Here is a 16,627-nt window from a genome sequence, read left to right on the forward strand (position 1 = left end):
TCCCGATTGGAAACCAAATTCTAGACTTTTCTTCACGGAAAAGTCATTCTGGTTGGGAGAAGTACAGTTTCAGAAGCTCTGTCGTAGGAGCTGGGCTAGAGACTTTTTTCGAGATGATGATTACCAAATAGAGTCAAGCACTGAAGTAAGCCGTGTAAAAAGCGGTTTTACACTTGTTGACACATTATTGCGTTATGGTATCTGATTGAATTCAACGTCCAGTGGAGTTGAATAAGAAGTCTGTCAAATTTCCTGAGTTGGGCGGTTTTTGTTGTGGAGATTATTGCGCCTGGGTATAAGTGGGGCAAACTGCTGGTTCGAACCGAAAAATACCCGAAGAAAACTCGATTTTCACAATAACTCAGTGGATACCTACCTACATAGATAGCTTACCTATGAGGTAAGCACTTTAGCTTTCTGTTAAGCCTACCAAGTTGCAACATACGAAACTACTTTTGGCGAGATTCATCTCTCAAATGCGTGTTGTTTTTCGAATTCACGTGTGTTTGAATTCAAATGTTACCTTAAATGGGGCTGTTCCAACTTTGCAGTCCCGATGGGGCCACTAGGGTTTTCTAAATTCCGTATTATAATATGTGTCATTATGATAAATTACAAGCTAGTAATAGGTGTTGAAAACATAGACAATGCAAAGCTCCGCAATCAGTCCCAACCCATTTGTATCATGCCCAGTTGTCGTCCATGGACCATGTCAACCATACACGCCTCTCTAACGCCTTCCTAAAATGTAAATAAATAGTACAATGTGAACATCACATCAGTCCGCCGAGTACCACCCGACCGACATTCCCAACCTCTAGTTTGACACCTGCCCTACTACTATCTTCAAATTCTTTCACCACGCCCTGCACAATAATCTTCCTGACTCTTGCGTCCGCCTTGGTAAACATTTCTGCCATTGCAGGATTGCATTCTTTCGGGGAAGGTACCAGACTCATAAGTTTGGTGTAACAATCAATCAGGACATCGCACAGTGTCGCAAATGTCTCGTAGAAATCCGGATCAAATGGTAATGATGGTGTTAGTAGATATATATATTCTTCTCCCGGTAGTAAATCTGTCTCTCCCAGAAAGGCACTGGCAGCTCCTGTTCCTCCCGTTGTTGACCCCGTTCCAGTCGATTTCGAGTCGAATGAATCATTGCCCATGGGAAGTCCAATGTCTGCTGCCGAGCTTGTCCGTCGACCTTTATTCGTCCCTGTTGCGCGCTTGAACATTTGTGGGAATCGTCCCCGCGACAGTGAAGAGGAGCCATCGGCCGGATGTATCTGTTGGTAGGCTTCAAACTCGGCAAGGAGGGCATTAAGAGTCTTCAGGAACTCGAATGGGTTCGAGCCATTGAGGTCGATAATCGTGGGGAGCGAGAGACCGAGTAGGAGATAGTTTGTTGCTCGCCTGGCGAGTTTACGTGAATCAAAATATGGCATGCGTTGTAAATCGGGTTTGTTAAATAATAATGTGTTGAACCAATAGACTCGTCCTTCGTGCCTGGTAGGAGTTAGTGACAATCCCTGCAAGTGGAACGGGTGTATCTTTACGCTTTTCTTAAATAATCTAATGTTGAAATCCTTTTCGATGATGTCTCTTGTATGTGCTGATAAGTTATATTCTCTAACGTCGGACTTGCCGGTTGCATCGGTTGATATGGAGTCGCCCCATTTGAGCCACCACTTCCCTGATAAGACGTTCCTGGGCGGACCAGCATATTCGAAAATGGAGTTGTTGATGTATATGAGTCTGCGCCGGCAGAGACAGGCGAGTTAGTTAGGTCAGTCGCAAGCTGGGTGAAGCTATCCCCCGATTTGAGCTGCTGTTCATGCTCCTGCGCGTTCACAGCACCGTCCGCAGCGGAACCTGAACCTCTCAATAGGGGAGCTGTCGAATTGGCGCGTTTCTCTGGAGAGAGGGTGGGAAAGGTGCTGGAGGTGTTGTTGCGCCCTCGATGCACCAAGCCGGATGTTTTTGGTGATTTGGTTGTGAAGGAGGCTTTACGACCAACAAAGGTCGAAGCCCTTGAAGACGGCTGATGATTCGATTCGATTTGCGGATTGGGAGAACCACCACTTGTGCTCGGCCTCGTGGTAGAGGCTGGCGTTTTGCTCCCTCCAAAGATATTTCCTCTTGAAAATAGACCTCCCCCATTCGAAAAGCCGGAGTGCTGCATCTCGGCTCTGGGCACGGCCAGGGGTCGTTGCTCCCCACCTGGGCACCCAGACATGCGACTTGGGCTCACGGCAGTCGTTCCAACCCTTTCACAAAACTCAATGCAGTGTAGGATGCCGCGTGGAGCAGCCCGAATGGCAAACGGAAAGATGGGAGTATTTTAAAAGAGCTCATCCAGGGTCGAAAAGGCAGGAAATAAGAAATACACCCCCTTCTGCCGTTGGAAAGCACCTCTCGTCTGCACAAGCGCTAAATGCAAAGAGTCGCCGTGGGATTGGACGTTACGCTTTTAAGTCACCAAGACAGAGGGACGAGGTACATGTGCGATCGAAGGCCACGGGAGGGTCACCATGATATATACCTACCTAGGTAAGGTATGTAGCTTTGTATTAAGCAGGATCCCAACGCCATATCATCCTTCGACACAATATCCTTCACCTCCTTCCTCTCTCGCGTTCCAGATTCTGCCACTGAGCGAGGATGGGGTTGTATGGTACGTACGGACGCAATGCATGGCTACTTGGGCATGCTCTTCCTGAAGCAGAGAAAGCGCCAACTGGGTAGGGAATGATTGGATTCCAACTCGTCAGTTCTAACACACACCGAGGTGACTGACGGCTTCGTGGTTTCCGGACACAATGATGTACGGGGGCACAGTAGACCCGATCGGCGACCTTCAGTCTACAGATCTGTCGCTTCTCTGCAGCACGAGTACTGTACTCTGTACTTCCTTGGGACACCGAGCTGCTGGGTCGACAAGACTGACTGCCGGGCGTTTACTTGGGTACTTGGGTACTTGGGTAATTCTCAGCCTGTGCTGTTACGACGTGACTGCTCGGCCCGTGGACTGTGTACCAGTACGAGGACATTTCGGCATCAAAGGTTCGTTTCGTTCGGTACGAGTTTAGCAGTTTCAGGGGCTTGGGGTCCACGGGTGACGACGCGAATCTTGATAGGCGACTGATTGTTACCCCTCCATCGCAGACCCAGATTAATTATCTGATGGCGACCAACGACAAGACAAACAAAACGGCAACATTTCAAAATATCTATGTCGGCAGGGTATTCTCAGCTTCGTCGTCAACGTTCAACGCAAATCCACCATGAGTGCCAACACAATAGAAAAAGACGGCCCTTTCGGTGAACCCGCACCTGAGGTCCTCGATGGCAGAATCTGGGTTGATGGCTGCTGGGACTTTTTCCACCATGGTATGGAACTCCCGCGCTTTGCAACATCCCACTAATCGCAACTCAGGACACGCGGGCGCAATGCTCCAGGCGCGACAATTAGGCACAGAACTCGTCGTTGGTATACACTCTGACGAAGCAATTCTGGAAAACAAGGGGCCTACAGTGATGACTTTGGAAGAACGGTAAACACAAAAGCGTCTGGTGCTTCGGTCCGCTGATTCCTGATCAAGAATCGCCGCTGTCGATGCCTGTCGATGGGTCACTCAATCGGTGCCATATGCCCCATACGTTACGTCCTTACCTTGGATATCTCATTACGGCTGCAAATACGTCGTTCATGGCGACGACATCACGTCTGACAGCAGTGGAGAAGATTGTTACCGCTACGTCAAAGCAGCTGGCCGGTTCAAAGTAGTGAAGAGGACGCCCAGTATCTCCACGACCGATCTCGTTGGTAGGATGTTACTGTGTACTCGGACTCACTTTATCAAGTCTTTTTCCAAGCTTCTAGCCGGTGACGAGGGATCTGGCACACCCGAAGAGCGAAAAGAAGAGGGCGCTGTCATGAGGCAAAGGTTAAAGCTTTATGCGTCGGATTCTACTGGACTAGGTGAGGGACTGAGCGTTTGGTTTTGGACAGCATCGATAGCTGCCCGAGAAGACCATACAGAAGAAGAAAAGGGAGCCTTCGACCAGCTATGTACTGGGAACGCGCCTCAACCCGGTCAGCGAGTCGTCTACGTCGATGGGGGCTTCGATCTCTTTTCCTCGGGCCACATCGAATTTCTCCGCAAGGTTATTGAAGCAGAGGAGAAAATTGGTCGTGATGAAGGCTGGTACAGCGAGCAGAATGTGCAAGAGAGAGTTGGGAAAGGATCTGACTATGGACCGGTGTTTGTTATTGCAGGGGTTCATGACGACGAAGTGATCAATCATTGGAAGGGCGTCAACTATCCTATAATGAACATCTACGAGCGGGGTCTATGCGTTCTGCAATGCAAGGTACGCTCCGATGTCGCTGTCCGATAGCTGGGCTAATTGCAACAGTACATCAATTCGGTGATCTTTGGGGCGCCTTTTACCCCGACTCGTTCTTACCTTACCTTCACACCATGGGGTACCCCAGATGCAGTCTATCATGGACCTACTAGCTTCATGCCGCTCACCTACGATCCGTATACTGCGCCCAAAGAGATGGGAATATACAAGGAGATTGGACAGCACGCCTACGCAGGGGTCAATGCTGGTGAAATTGTTCAGCGGATCATGAAGAGTCGTGATCTGTATGAGGAGAGACAGAGGATCAAAGGCGCCAAAGCCATTGATGAAAATGCGCATAAGTTACGTGAACAGCTAGAAGAGGAGCAGAAGCTGAAGGAGAGCTCGGCGTGAACGTGTCAGCTATTAACGGAATGGTGGGCGTTTCAACTGCTACAATGTCTTTGGCGTTCAACACGTTGAAGAAATACCCAGATTATTTAGACATATAGTAAAAGTTTGGTCAGTCGCCGATGGATATTAGAAAATGAGCAACGATCTTAATCATCCAACCACCAACATCTCCCGTGGTCCACAATACGTGATTCGAGTACTGTGATGATCTTTAGTCCATCTGGTTGGATAATAAAGGGAAAAGGGCAGGTTTGACATCATGGTCCGCGAGTACTGCAGCACCGAATGCAACGACATTCGGATCTCGTCGATTTGAGTAGAGAAACGCGAACATCATGTTCAGACGTAACCCTACAAATAGATAATTCCAAAATACGGTGTCTTTTTGATGGCTGAAAATTAAAAAATTTCACCTACGTCAGGGGAGCTCAATTGAGCAGAAGCCCTTCTGTGATGTCTTTCTTTGAAGTTTCTTCAGACTGTAGTGAGTGGGTTATGCTTGAATATCTACTCGTTATGGAGGGGTTGGTCGCAGGGGAGGGGTCGCCATAGATAGGCGAGCGAGATAGGTAAGGTAGCAAACGTCAGGTGGTACGGCTACCGTCGGATGGCAGCGGTGAAATTTCCGTCGTTGTCTTTTTCAGCCTCTTTCATTGTTTTCTCCCACTAAGAACCCGACTCCCGACGACGTTTGCACCGTGCTGGCCAGTTAGCAAACTCGAATTATGTCCGACCAAGTCAACTCATGCTCACATGACGAATCTTCTTCCAGCGACTGGCGTATCACAAACAGTGTTTGCCTCTTTCAGCAGCGCAGCTTGCCCTCTGGCCTCCCCTGTTTGGACAAACAAACGCTTTCCGAGCCTAGGTAGGCCGTGGCGTAGCCTGCGTCCGAACGTGGAGGGCGTAAGCGTACAGTATGTAAAATTCATCGAAATCAGTCCCAAATTGCCCCATATAGTATGACATCGTTCATGCAAGCAATAATAATGCTCTGCAAAATCTGTGAACCGCATGGATGTGGATATGGCTATCTCCCACATACGTCTAGTGCCCGCTGTTACCCTTCTTCCGCACCTTCCATTTAGACACTTGCAAGTTCCACCCTACGCGGTCCCAAGCAATTCACTAGGCGAGAAAAAACGTGTTGATACGCTGGCCAGAATTCTCTGACTCAACTTTGGGATATAAAGGTCTTCTGACATCTCCTTCCTCTTTCTGGATATCTTACTAGTTCACTTTTGTTACGTTTTGGCCAGGAAATTCTTTCTTCTGCCCATTACTGACTCCCCTCTTCTTTCAACTACACCCGATCTTTGTTCAAATAGCAACATATCAATCAGTTAAACATCCACAGGCGATTTGCTAATTTCAATACGCAATGGCCCCATCCGCAATCACCCCTCCACACGCACATGGCGTTCAGCAAACTACTGAGCTCACAGCCGAAGCTGTTGCCCAGAAGATTGCTCAAACTGCCCCAGGAATTGCCAAAGCCAATGGCCTCCAAACCACTCCCGAGACCACTCTTGCGCCGCTTGATGCATCTAAACTCGTCTTCACCCGAACGAAAACACCTATGACTGTTCCTGAGCCGGGAGATCCTATTATCGCAACTGCTTCGCAATGTACCGATCACATGGTGACTGCGGTCTGGAAAGCCGGAGTGGGATGGGCTGCACCTGAATTGAGGCCATATGGCAACCTGTCTCTTGCTCCTACTGCTTCTTGCCTCCACTATGCTACTGAGTGTTTCGAGGGAATGAAGATGTACAGAGGTTGGGATGGTAAGCTGAGGTTGTTCAGGCCTGACTGCAACGCACGACGGATGGTGAGCGTCCATGGATTAGATATCTCTTCATAGTGATAGGTGGCTAATTTACTCTTAGTTGATTTCGTCTACACGTATTTCTCTCCCGGGCTTCGACCCTAAAGAGGTTGAGAAGTTGATCATGGCATTGGTCTCGGTTGACGGCGAGAAGTGGTTGCCAAAGTCCCGTCCTGGAACCCAACTTTACCTTCGACCAACAATGATCGGTTCCGCCGGTGCCCTTGGTGTATCAGCTCCTAAAGAAGCGACCTTCTTCGTTATCGCAACCTTCGTAAGTAGCCTGTCTATTCTGAGTTTACTATTTCCTAACAGTCGTCAGATGCCCAAACTCGAGCAGCCAAAGGGTCTCCGTCTCCTAGCATCAACAGACGGTATTCGTGCGTGGCCAGGAGGTTTTGGATATGCCAAAGTAGGTGCAAACTACGGCCCAACCTTGATGGCTACCAGAGCCGCCGCAGAACGTGGATACCACCAAATTCTCTGGCTCCTCGATGGTCAAGTCACCGAAGCCGGCGCATCTAACCTCTTCGTGGTCTGGCGCACCAAGGAAGGAAAAGCTCAAGTTATCACCGCACCACTGGACGACAAGATTATCCTCGATGGTGTGACTCGAAGGTCGATTTTGCAACTAGCGAGAGAGAGACTTACTGATGGCTCATCTGGACTCGAAGCTGTTGAGATTGTGGAGAGAAAGTTCAGTATGGATGAGGTCCACGAGGCTGTTAAGGAGGGCCGTGTAATTGAAGCATTCGCAGCTGGAACTGCGTTCTTCGTTTCCCCCGTCTCTTGTATTGGATACAGAGAGGAGGATCTCACCATCCCTATGACCCGTGAGGATAGCGGAGAATATGCTCATCTGATCAAGACATGGTTGATGAACATCATGTATGGAAAGGAGAACCACGAGTGGGGAGTTGTCGTAGAAGAGAAGCAAGAGCTATAGAAGTAGATGACGGGAGATTTTCTTTTTACAAGCGATAGACTGGTCGGATACGGCGTTGGGAGAAGTGCATTTCAAGGGGCTTTTTTGTCAATACCATAGCTTGCCGAAAACTAATCAAGAGCGAGAGCGAAATACCGAAAATTCCAATTCCCATATTACACTGCAGGTGAAGGAGATTTTGGTTGTGATAGTGTTGTGCAAAAGAGAGAATGAAGAGGGAACGCTAAGCTATTATAATTCCGCCATGTATGCCCTAATCCGGTTGGGGTTTGGTCTATTTCTCCAAGCATTAATGATAGCCATTACATTACGTGTTGTTCCTGGACTTTTTATCAGCAATGTATCTACGCACGAAGTACCGCACTTCTTTTGTCCACATACCATGATTCCGTCCAGGTGATGCTAAATATTGGTCCTTCTCGACAAGAACGCAGAGGTCTTCGCATACTATACACCCAAGATTATCTGGTTCCACAATATCGTGTCGTAATTTGATATCCTTCTACTAATCCGTACATAACTGTTTCGAGAATTGTACCATTCGACATGACTCAGTAATCGGCTTGCGCAATAGATGCCAACATCTTCGCTTGTTCTCTTTTGATCATTATCTCGAGCTCCTGTCCCCCAAGTCAGCGTAACTCAATCGCATATGTTTAAAACGCACCTTTTCTGAACTCTTCATCTTCTGCAAATCCGCCTTACTTAGATCCTCGATCTCTTCCTTCAACTCCTGAACAGTAGTTGAAAATTCCCCATCAATCAACTCCATCTCCATTTTAAACCCTTTTCGCTTCCCTTTGACCAATTCCGCCGCCTCTCCGAACTTCTCTGGCCCAAACACCTCAACACCTTGTTCCAGATACTCATTCTGTAGATCATCCCATTGTTTCCAGAGCTCCTTCAATTTCGCAGATTCGATTTCGACAATAGTACCAAATTCCGTCGTGCGTTGGCCCATATTCACAATGGCTGTAATGCACTTTCCGTTTTTCTTCGTTATGGTTTCGACTTCTTCTTCGGCGAGAGGTGCTCCAAGCGTCGTGAGGTATTCATTCGTAGCTTCACGGAAATTTTCGTCCTCGGCGTGGGATCTGGCGATTTCGGTTTTGAAGTGTCCATGGGTTGTGGAAAGTGCCGTAGCCAGTTGATCCGATATGGAAGTTCGCGCTTGGTCGATGCCATCTACGAGATTTTAGTTCGATTGTTCATGAACAATATCTCCATAACCTTGAAACTTACCAAGTAGCGTATCCATCATACCAGGTTCTGGTGTGGGTTCCTTGCGTTTCTTTCCACTTCGCACAGCTGGCTTGGCATGTTTCCTGAAAAGTCCTGCGACTGATACTGTCTTTGGTTCATGCGTCCGCTTCAGAGCCGACTTTTTGACTTTATCCTGAACTATGTGTTGAACATTAGACTTTGTTTTGGGTCTTCTTTCCAAAGCTCGATTCAGTAAATCGATCGCGATGGGCGTATCGTTGACCGATTTCTTGGTTTTGACATTGAAGTCGACCAACCGACGAATCTCCGGCTTCTGTTTTGCCATTTCGATACCTAGGCGGGTATTAAGTATGTTGCACTGTTCTTTGGTTCGTGAGGACGAAATGTCGATGGTGAAGTGACGGAAGTCGCGTCGTTTGAAAAAATACGCGAGGACTTGATAGAAGCCAAATGTAGCAAGAACAACATCTGCGGGACAGAACGTAGCGATCTTCCTCTTTGCCTTAATTCTACGCCACGCAGATTATGCATTCTCTCTCTAAACTGACCACTGTATAGGCTTTCGCTGTAAGTATTTGCAAGTGGCATCTCGTACTTTGCGCAATCGATCGTTTTGGTTCTCGGTCAAATTTTGGAATGGGAGATGTGTGTTCTTTACGATTAAAGATGCTTATGTGTATAATGCATATAGCATCATTGACGAGGACGGCTAGTTTTTAGGTTTGTGAGAACGAAATGCGGTGCCGGGAGCGGATGGGAGTTTAAATACCATTTTGCAACATCTTTGTTGACTGACTCTATGTAACCGTGAAATCCTCCCAGAACATCTTGAATCAATTCGGAATCTTTGTATGCACCGGTAGAAATTTAAAGCGGATTTCCCACTCAAAGTGTGTTCAATTTCAGTGTCTACAAGAGTGCTACAACCAGCCTCACATGTCAAAGTGAGGGTGGTCTTATTATTGGGTCTTGTTGCCCGTCATGCTTAACTGAAAGAATCTCGGGTTGGGACCAGAATCAAAATCAATGTTCACGCCTTATCGAAAGTTAGGAGAGAATGTTGTTGAAAGTGAAGTATTCCCCGAAAGGTTTTATTGCATGTCGACATTTCTATCCTGAAGCTATTATAGTCAGAATCCAATATTAAGTGTAGTACACTTCTGTATAATATACTACGCTAGTACCCCAATAACGTCATAATACATCTGCAGTACGTTAGTTTCCTTTATATAAGAATTGCGACATGCAACAAAAATTTCTTGCGCTGGTTCGCCCAGCTGTTCATTCACCTTCGAATCTCGCTTAATTGAGAGCCTCCTTTTTGTGTACTACGGTCGTAAGTAAGTGAGTGACAACCTCTACCTTCGCCGGATAAACGGAATTTTCTGCTCGAGTTGCAGAAAAATATCATGACTGAACTTTAGGTTCTGTTCGCCTAGGTATACCTTAATGATTTTAGTATATAACAAAAACGAGGTTCCGGCTAGTAATCTACTAGTAGTTACCTATTATTATTACTTAGAAGATCGGAATACAAGATATTTCTACCGGCTTTATTAGTCATATATCGTAATCTATGATCTATGAGAAGATTTGTACTTGAGTTATTTTCGCTTTCTAGTAATATCTAGAAGTCAAAACGCTTTTGAATATACTCCAGTGCAACAAAGGGTATCCCAATTCCAAGATAATTATGAATTTGTAGGTAACATGGGAAGGCACAGCCCTATGCAAAGTTTCATGAAGATTGTCTTTAAAAAGAAAAAGAAAGAAAATAGCAAAAGTTCAATGCTACATTAGAAATGTTAACCTAGTGTCTAAACAGAAATTCCTTTTACTTTTTTAGGTTATTACTGGCCCTGCGACATTAGATGTCTGCTTCCACCAGTATCTGTCAATTTGAGTGACATAAGTCTTTTGGCGATATTGTATTTAACGAGTGTTTATCAACCTAACACTCTTGTTTCGCCGTATATGGCGTTGGTGGAGAAATATCTTTTACAACCAACAGATCCCAAACGGAATGTCGAATCTGATTGGCGTTTCAGCACCTGTCAAGACTAAATTATAAAGCATGTAAGAATTCTCATACTGAATAGTTGGCATCAGGGTGAATGGTAATGATAAGTTGCCGATAGGTAGGCCGAGGAGTTTGTCTGGACTGGCTTGACATCAAGCGATCATCACCCATGCATCTATTGAACTGATGGTCGTGGATGCTCAGAGACATAATCAAGAGATAAAATGTGGCTCGAGGTGGCCACTGTTAGATATTGCCACAGCTGTATATTTCCAACGTCTACCACAATAGACACGTGCACATCTGGAGCCAAATTACAATGCTTCATTTCCAGAATTACTGAAATTTCCTAGAAATTCCTTTTGGGTATCTTACTGCCTGAGTGCGTCTCAAATCATAACTCCAAACCCCAATACCCCTCCAACATCCGTTCAAATGACACTCCGTATCAAAACCTCTAGAAATATCATAGTCCCAACCTTTCTTCAATGGTTGTCACAATATCAGTCCACTCCTTCATGGCCCCATCCCCAACATCCCCACAAGCCAGTTCCTTCTCCTTGGGCCCCAAAACCTCAAACCAACCCTCCTCGCTCTTCCCCAACCCCCATTCATCCTCAAGTATTCGAATCTGCTTTCTCGTAACCGGATGTCTCCACATCGCCGTGTTCATTGCCGGCGCAACAACTATCCTCTTTCTCTTTCTCTCATTAACGCTTTTAGCCTCTACCAAGCCCGTAGTGTCCCACGCCCGAACCACACTAGTCAAGATGTTATCACTAAACCCGCCTGTGATCTTCGCGAGAGTGTTTGCGCTTAACGGCGCAATCACCATTATATCCGCCCATCTTCTCAGCTCAATGTGCAAAATAGGGTTCCCGCGAACCCAGGGGATGTTCCATTCGTCTTCGTCATGGAATGTAGCAAAGAGGTTTGGGGACGAGAGGGGAAGCTCTGGTTGTTCGTGAGACTGGCCGCGAAGAAAGGCGGAAGCGGATTTGGTAAGGAGGAGGATTATAGAGAGATTCTCGTGATGAGCTAGAGCGCCAAGGATGTTTGGGATTTTGATTGTTGCTACTGAGCCGGATGCTGCGAGGAGGACATGGGCTCTCCTGTCGTTGGCGTGGTCTGAAGCTTTAAAGGGTGGTTGCATTTGATTTTGGACCCGACTCTTTGTGGGTTCGCTGAAAGTGTTTGACAACATCTTTCAAGCTGATTGATGGCCCAACAAGTCTGGGTATTCAGGGAGGGCGTTGGGGAATCATAACTGCAAAATATCATACAATCTAGGAAGCGTGATGTTGTTAGAGAAGTCCCTCGGTACATCTCCAGCATATTTCAGCCTTGCAACAAATTACTCATCGCCGATTGGTCAACCTTAAAAAGTCACCCAATATTCCATGATCACATCACCAACATTTCTCTCGTCACCTCACAATCACAACAAGCAAATATGATCGCAAGACCCTTTATAACATCGGTAAACGTCTCGAATGCCCCAAGTAAATGAGAGACTAATTCAAATCCAGGCGCTCCGCCAAACCGCCAGACCAACCTTCTCCAAACTTCCCACCCGATTCGCCCCAATCGCCTCACGATGGCTCTCTCAAGAAACCCGCTCCGCAATCGACAAAGCAGTTGCTAGCGCCCCGGTGGTTTTATTCATGAAGGGTACACCAGAGACACCTCAGTGCGGGTTTTCTCGAGCGACGATTCAGATTCTGGGATTGCAGGGCGTGGATCCGGCGAAGTTTAGTGCGTTTAATGTGCTTGAGGATGAGGCTTTGAGACAAGGTATACAAATCTCCCAGAGTGGCAGTTGTGGAAGGGAATGGGAAGATGTTAGGAGTAAACGAAGCTAACAAGCTGGCAGGTATCAAGGAATACTCCGAATGGCCTACGATACCACAATTATATCTCGATAAGGAATTTGTGGGTGGATGCGATATCTTGGTCAGCATGCATCAGAATGGGGAGTTGGCGAAGATGTTGGAGGAAAAGAAAGTATTAGCACCGGCCGAGGACACGCCTGCTTCGGAATAAAGAGGAAAACAAATTTGTTTGTATGATATCAGGGAAATTGTATTATGGTATTGTAGGTATAGTCGTATATTATCCAATTCTCAACTACTCAAGCAGCGGAATTGCTTCTGGGTCTTTGCGCAGGCCTTTTCTACACAATCTTCTCAGTACACTATGCTTCCAACCCGATCCCATTCTCTCTACCCCTCCAGATTCCGAAATATCAACAGCCCAACTTACACCCAAACGACCAATCGATCTTACACAAGCTCGTCCACATCCAAATATCAAAGGCATTTCTTCGATGGACACTTTCTCACTCCCATGCCCTTTCTCTTTGAGAGAAGCGACTGTCATGAAGACTGCTATGATATCTTTCTTCCACCATGAATAGTTGCTTATGGTAGTCGCCTTTTGGATATGAACAGTGAGCTTATAGCCGAATTCCAGGTTACGAATGGTTACGGATCTAGCGAAAACTTAGTGTCCTATGTTTCTATCGTGAGTGGTATAACAAACCTCTGCGCACCCTCACTCGCCAAAGCCATGTTAATGACTTCCAGTACATCTTTTCTGAACTCCTTATTTCCAATCCCAAGCAAAACCGCACAGCCATCACTCAAAGCCCTCGGATCTATACGCGGTACTGCGTGACAAAGATGGAGTGAAGTGCGTTTAGCCACCGAGATCCTAGCTGAATAGTTGTCTAATTTTTGTGCTCTGCGAAGGATTAGCTGTGCTACCTTGAGTAGGTGTGTGGATTAATAAATACTTTAGAAGCGAGAGGAAGTCTGAAGTTGGAAGTGAGCGATCGGTCGATAATGAATTTTGACCTTTGTCCAAGGACCTAGAATTAAACACAACAGCTGGCGCCATCTTGAATCTCTATTTGCCTCTCAAATCTAAATTGTCGTAATAAAAATAACTTGCAAGCAAGACTCGAGAAGATAAGTAATAGTATTCTCAACACACATGTATTATCTCCTAGCCAGCAGGAATCATGAATCCATAAACAAAGAACGAACAGTTAAAACACTCAGACATTAAGCACAGTAACAGTTCTTTGTTCCCTCGTGTCACCGAGTCCCTATATAACTATTAGACAAAAGAGTCACATAACCGCCTTGCCCTTCTAAGATCCATCACACGCGACAAACATTTCCTAATCCGGAAAGACATCGATTTCAAAACCAAGAGAGCGAATCTACTGGGAACTATGAAGCGCGCGCTTGTGTGAAAATCAAGCGGTCCCGGTGAGTTGGTTGAGATGTGAATATTGTGTGGTGTGTTGGGCTGTTGGCTAGATGTTGGTGTTTGAAGAGAGTGGATACCTCGATGTTGGCTTGGCTGGTATGGGTAATGAGGTATATCTGGGATGGAGAAATAGCTGAAAATCTCGGGACATTATTGAAGAGAAGCCGAGACGTGTCTTGTGTGAGAAGATTAGTCGTAGCATCACAATCCACCAACAATCACATTCACAGTCAGAAGATCCCGATGAGCATTGCCCAAAAATATCACAAGCCAACTCACGAAATCATGCTTGTGGAATAGAATGTATTCAAGTGTGTACCATATGGTATTGCACCAGGTGCAATCACTAAGGTCTAATATTTACAGAGAAGTGTTATTTTCAAGAAAGATTTGAAAATGCCCATGCAAACCCCTTCTATCCCAAATTGGGAACCACTGTGCTCCTGGCACCCAAGATCATCTGACCATGTGAGATCTTGATTTTTACACCCGATGCTTGAATGCCTCCCATTTTCGTTAAATGTCATGTCTAGTCAAAAGAAAATCGTTAAGTCGGCTTGCGACGGTAGCTAATCCTGGGAGATCGACTCATAGGATGTGTGTAGATGTTGAAGGATCTAGTTGAACCACCATGACATCTCCGCGTGTCCAATGGTCAAATAATCGTCGGCCAACGCGCCGAAAGCGGCGTGGGATAGATCAAGAGACATGCCGTCACAGCCCGGGCATTTGTCAAATACATATGCATTGACAGTCTTGCCGTTGTACGAGATGGTGACGCCCTTGTTGCAGTATGGGTTGTTGTTGGGGTTGGCACCTTCCTTCTGCTCCATGAGACCCTTGGCCATTGCGACAATCGGAACCTTGGTGCCATCCACATCCTTTCCACAAGACCCAGTTCCAACAGTGTCGTAGTAGGTTGATTTACCAGTGCAAGGGCTGGCTTGGGTACATTGACCTCCAGAAACAGTAGCTCCACCTCGGTCACCAAGAAGAGCGCCGGCTCCTGAGCCAGAGGATGGTGAATTAGCGGCTGGGGCAGCTGAAGTTGCAGCTGGTGCAACGGCGGTCGTTGAGACTGGAGACGGAACTGGGGCCGCTTCATTAACTGGAGGAGCTTGTGGTGCATTAACGACTGGAGGAACGGACACAACTGGCGCAACACTTGCGACAGCTGAAGTGACCAAGGTGGTCGCTGAAGGAGGTGGTGGTAGAGGATCCGATTTTGGAGTAGGCGCTACAGAGACGGAAGTGGAGGATGGTTGCTGCTTCCCCTGCTCGAAGAAGTTTGCATCGAGTGGAGATGGGTTGGCAGCGGCAGTAGTAGGGGCAGGTTTGACTTCAGGAGTTGGAGCAGCTTCACCCTCTGTAACCCAGATCGTAGTAGTAACGCCGATGGTGGTGGTGGTAGATTCGTACATGGTGACGATCACCACCGGAGGCTCGGCCTTTTTGACATGATGCTTTTGATGTTGGTGACCGTGAGGTTGAGCGATGGCGGCGGTTGCGAACAATGCGCCAGCAGCGAAGATTGCAGATTTCATGATGAAAGTGGTCGAGAGACTTTGTTGATGTTCTAGAAAGAAAGGTCGCAAAGCAAATTCTTGAATAAATAGTGCAGCGAGGCGGGATCGGTCTTTGTCTTTGTTTGTGTGTGATATGTCTGCCTCAAGCGACTATGATTTGGGAAGCTCAATGATGTGTTTACGAGGTTGAGTGGAAATGACGGTGATGAGTGGTGAGAAGTGTTATCTCGGTGAAAGGAATGTGTTGAAGAAATCTAGCCTTCAAGAGAAAGAATGTGTTGTGATGGAAAACAAAACGAAACAAAAGTCGGCCAGACAAAGCGAGCGGGCTGGTCTTTGAAGGTTCGCAGGAGCGGGCGAGTGTGCGAGCTGCAAGGTTTCCAGCGGCGGAATGCCAGGATCTCCCTGGCCCTTATCCATTATCGATCCATTATCGGTGGTTCCTGGGCTAGCCGAACGGGTGATAGCTTGCTATTCTGGGGCGCGGTGGCTTGGCAGGTCAGGAACGCGAGAGGGCCTGTCACGCCTTTCTCAAGCGGGTTGGTTGGAAGTGAGCCCCCAGGCCTAGTCGGGCTTTTCTTGTGGTTCCCCTGTGGTTCTCCAGGGCTCCCTGTGAGTGATTTTTCTTGCTGCAGTCATCACTTTTCCTCCTACATGCGCGGGAGTCATGTACTTGTATGGCTAAAGGAGTTGATCATCCACGCTTCCTCCTACTCATGTTCGCACGGCATACCTAGGTATGGAGTACAAACGAAATGGTCGGCAGGACATATGCGCAGAGCAGGAGTCAATTGGTACGAAGCAAGCACTCACACTCACAGCGACCGAGTCTGTTACGAGACAGCTGGACATCTGCGCATAGGTAAGGTACCGTTCGTACCTATTCACTCCGCCACGCTGAGGTCTCAATCCAGCCCTGAGCCCGACCTGGAGCAGCCAAGCGCTCCAGCAAACGAGCGTCGGGAGCGGAGAGCGGAACAAAGTTGACGATCCGGCAGTGGAGAGAGTGAGAGAGTGAGAGAGTGAGAGAGTGAGAGAGT

General features: G+C 47.1%; 8 protein-coding genes across 8 annotated transcripts; 3 read left to right on the forward strand and 5 right to left on the reverse strand.

The window, feature by feature from the left end:
- Positions 1-773: 773 nt before the first annotated feature.
- Positions 774-2,239, reverse strand: GLAREA_10190 (uncharacterized protein; the record flags this gene model as incomplete). Its single annotated transcript, XM_008080240.1, has 2 exons — positions 774-1,509; positions 1,638-2,239. 2 exons carry the CDS (start codon positions 2,237-2,239, stop codon positions 774-776), a joined length of 1,338 nt encoding a protein of 445 aa, XP_008078431.1.
- A 1,048-nt stretch (positions 2,240-3,287) lies between these two features.
- On the forward strand, positions 3,288-4,767 carry GLAREA_10191 (Nucleotidylyl transferase; the record flags this gene model as incomplete). Its single annotated transcript, XM_008080241.1, has 4 exons — positions 3,288-3,393; positions 3,440-3,557; positions 3,606-4,377; positions 4,423-4,767. 4 exons carry the CDS (start codon positions 3,288-3,290, stop codon positions 4,765-4,767), a joined length of 1,341 nt encoding a protein of 446 aa, XP_008078432.1.
- Positions 4,768-6,148: 1,381 nt separating this feature from the next.
- Positions 6,149-7,541, forward strand: GLAREA_10192 (D-aminoacid aminotransferase-like PLP-dependent enzyme; the record flags this gene model as incomplete). The annotated part of the gene is made up of 3 exons (XM_008080242.1): positions 6,149-6,598; positions 6,657-6,869; positions 6,918-7,541. The coding sequence occupies 3 exons, from the start codon at positions 6,149-6,151 to the stop codon at positions 7,539-7,541; spliced, it is 1,287 nt and encodes a 428-aa protein (XP_008078433.1).
- A 551-nt stretch (positions 7,542-8,092) lies between these two features.
- GLAREA_10193 (uncharacterized protein) lies at positions 8,093-9,090 on the reverse strand (the record flags this gene model as incomplete). The annotated part of the gene is made up of 3 exons (XM_008080243.1): positions 8,093-8,161; positions 8,209-8,726; positions 8,784-9,090. 3 exons carry the CDS (start codon positions 9,088-9,090, stop codon positions 8,093-8,095), a joined length of 894 nt encoding a protein of 297 aa, XP_008078434.1.
- A 2,161-nt stretch (positions 9,091-11,251) lies between these two features.
- Positions 11,252-11,989, reverse strand: GLAREA_10194 (Homo-oligomeric flavin-containing Cys decarboxylase, HFCD; the record flags this gene model as incomplete). The annotated part of the gene is made up of 1 exon (XM_008080244.1): positions 11,252-11,989. The coding sequence occupies one exon, from the start codon at positions 11,987-11,989 to the stop codon at positions 11,252-11,254; it is 738 nt and encodes a 245-aa protein (XP_008078435.1).
- A 249-nt stretch (positions 11,990-12,238) lies between these two features.
- GLAREA_10195 (Thioredoxin-like protein) lies at positions 12,239-12,828 on the forward strand (the record flags this gene model as incomplete). Its single annotated transcript, XM_008080245.1, has 3 exons — positions 12,239-12,265; positions 12,315-12,579; positions 12,659-12,828. 3 exons carry the CDS (start codon positions 12,239-12,241, stop codon positions 12,826-12,828), a joined length of 462 nt encoding a protein of 153 aa, XP_008078436.1.
- Positions 12,829-12,912: 84 nt separating this feature from the next.
- On the reverse strand, positions 12,913-13,683 carry GLAREA_10196 (uncharacterized protein; the record flags this gene model as incomplete). Its single annotated transcript, XM_008080246.1, has 3 exons — positions 12,913-13,276; positions 13,327-13,527; positions 13,580-13,683. 3 exons carry the CDS (start codon positions 13,681-13,683, stop codon positions 12,913-12,915), a joined length of 669 nt encoding a protein of 222 aa, XP_008078437.1.
- A 995-nt stretch (positions 13,684-14,678) lies between these two features.
- Positions 14,679-15,605, reverse strand: GLAREA_10197 (Barwin-like endoglucanase; the record flags this gene model as incomplete). The annotated part of the gene is made up of 1 exon (XM_008080247.1): positions 14,679-15,605. The coding sequence occupies one exon, from the start codon at positions 15,603-15,605 to the stop codon at positions 14,679-14,681; it is 927 nt and encodes a 308-aa protein (XP_008078438.1).
- Between the last annotated feature and the right edge of the window lie 1,022 nt (positions 15,606-16,627).

The sequence above is a fragment of the Glarea lozoyensis genome, assembly GCF_000409485.1.
Source record: "Glarea lozoyensis ATCC 20868 chromosome Unknown GLAREA13, whole genome shotgun sequence".
In the NCBI taxonomy this organism is placed as follows: Eukaryota; Fungi; Ascomycota; class Leotiomycetes; order Helotiales; family Helotiaceae; genus Glarea; species Glarea lozoyensis.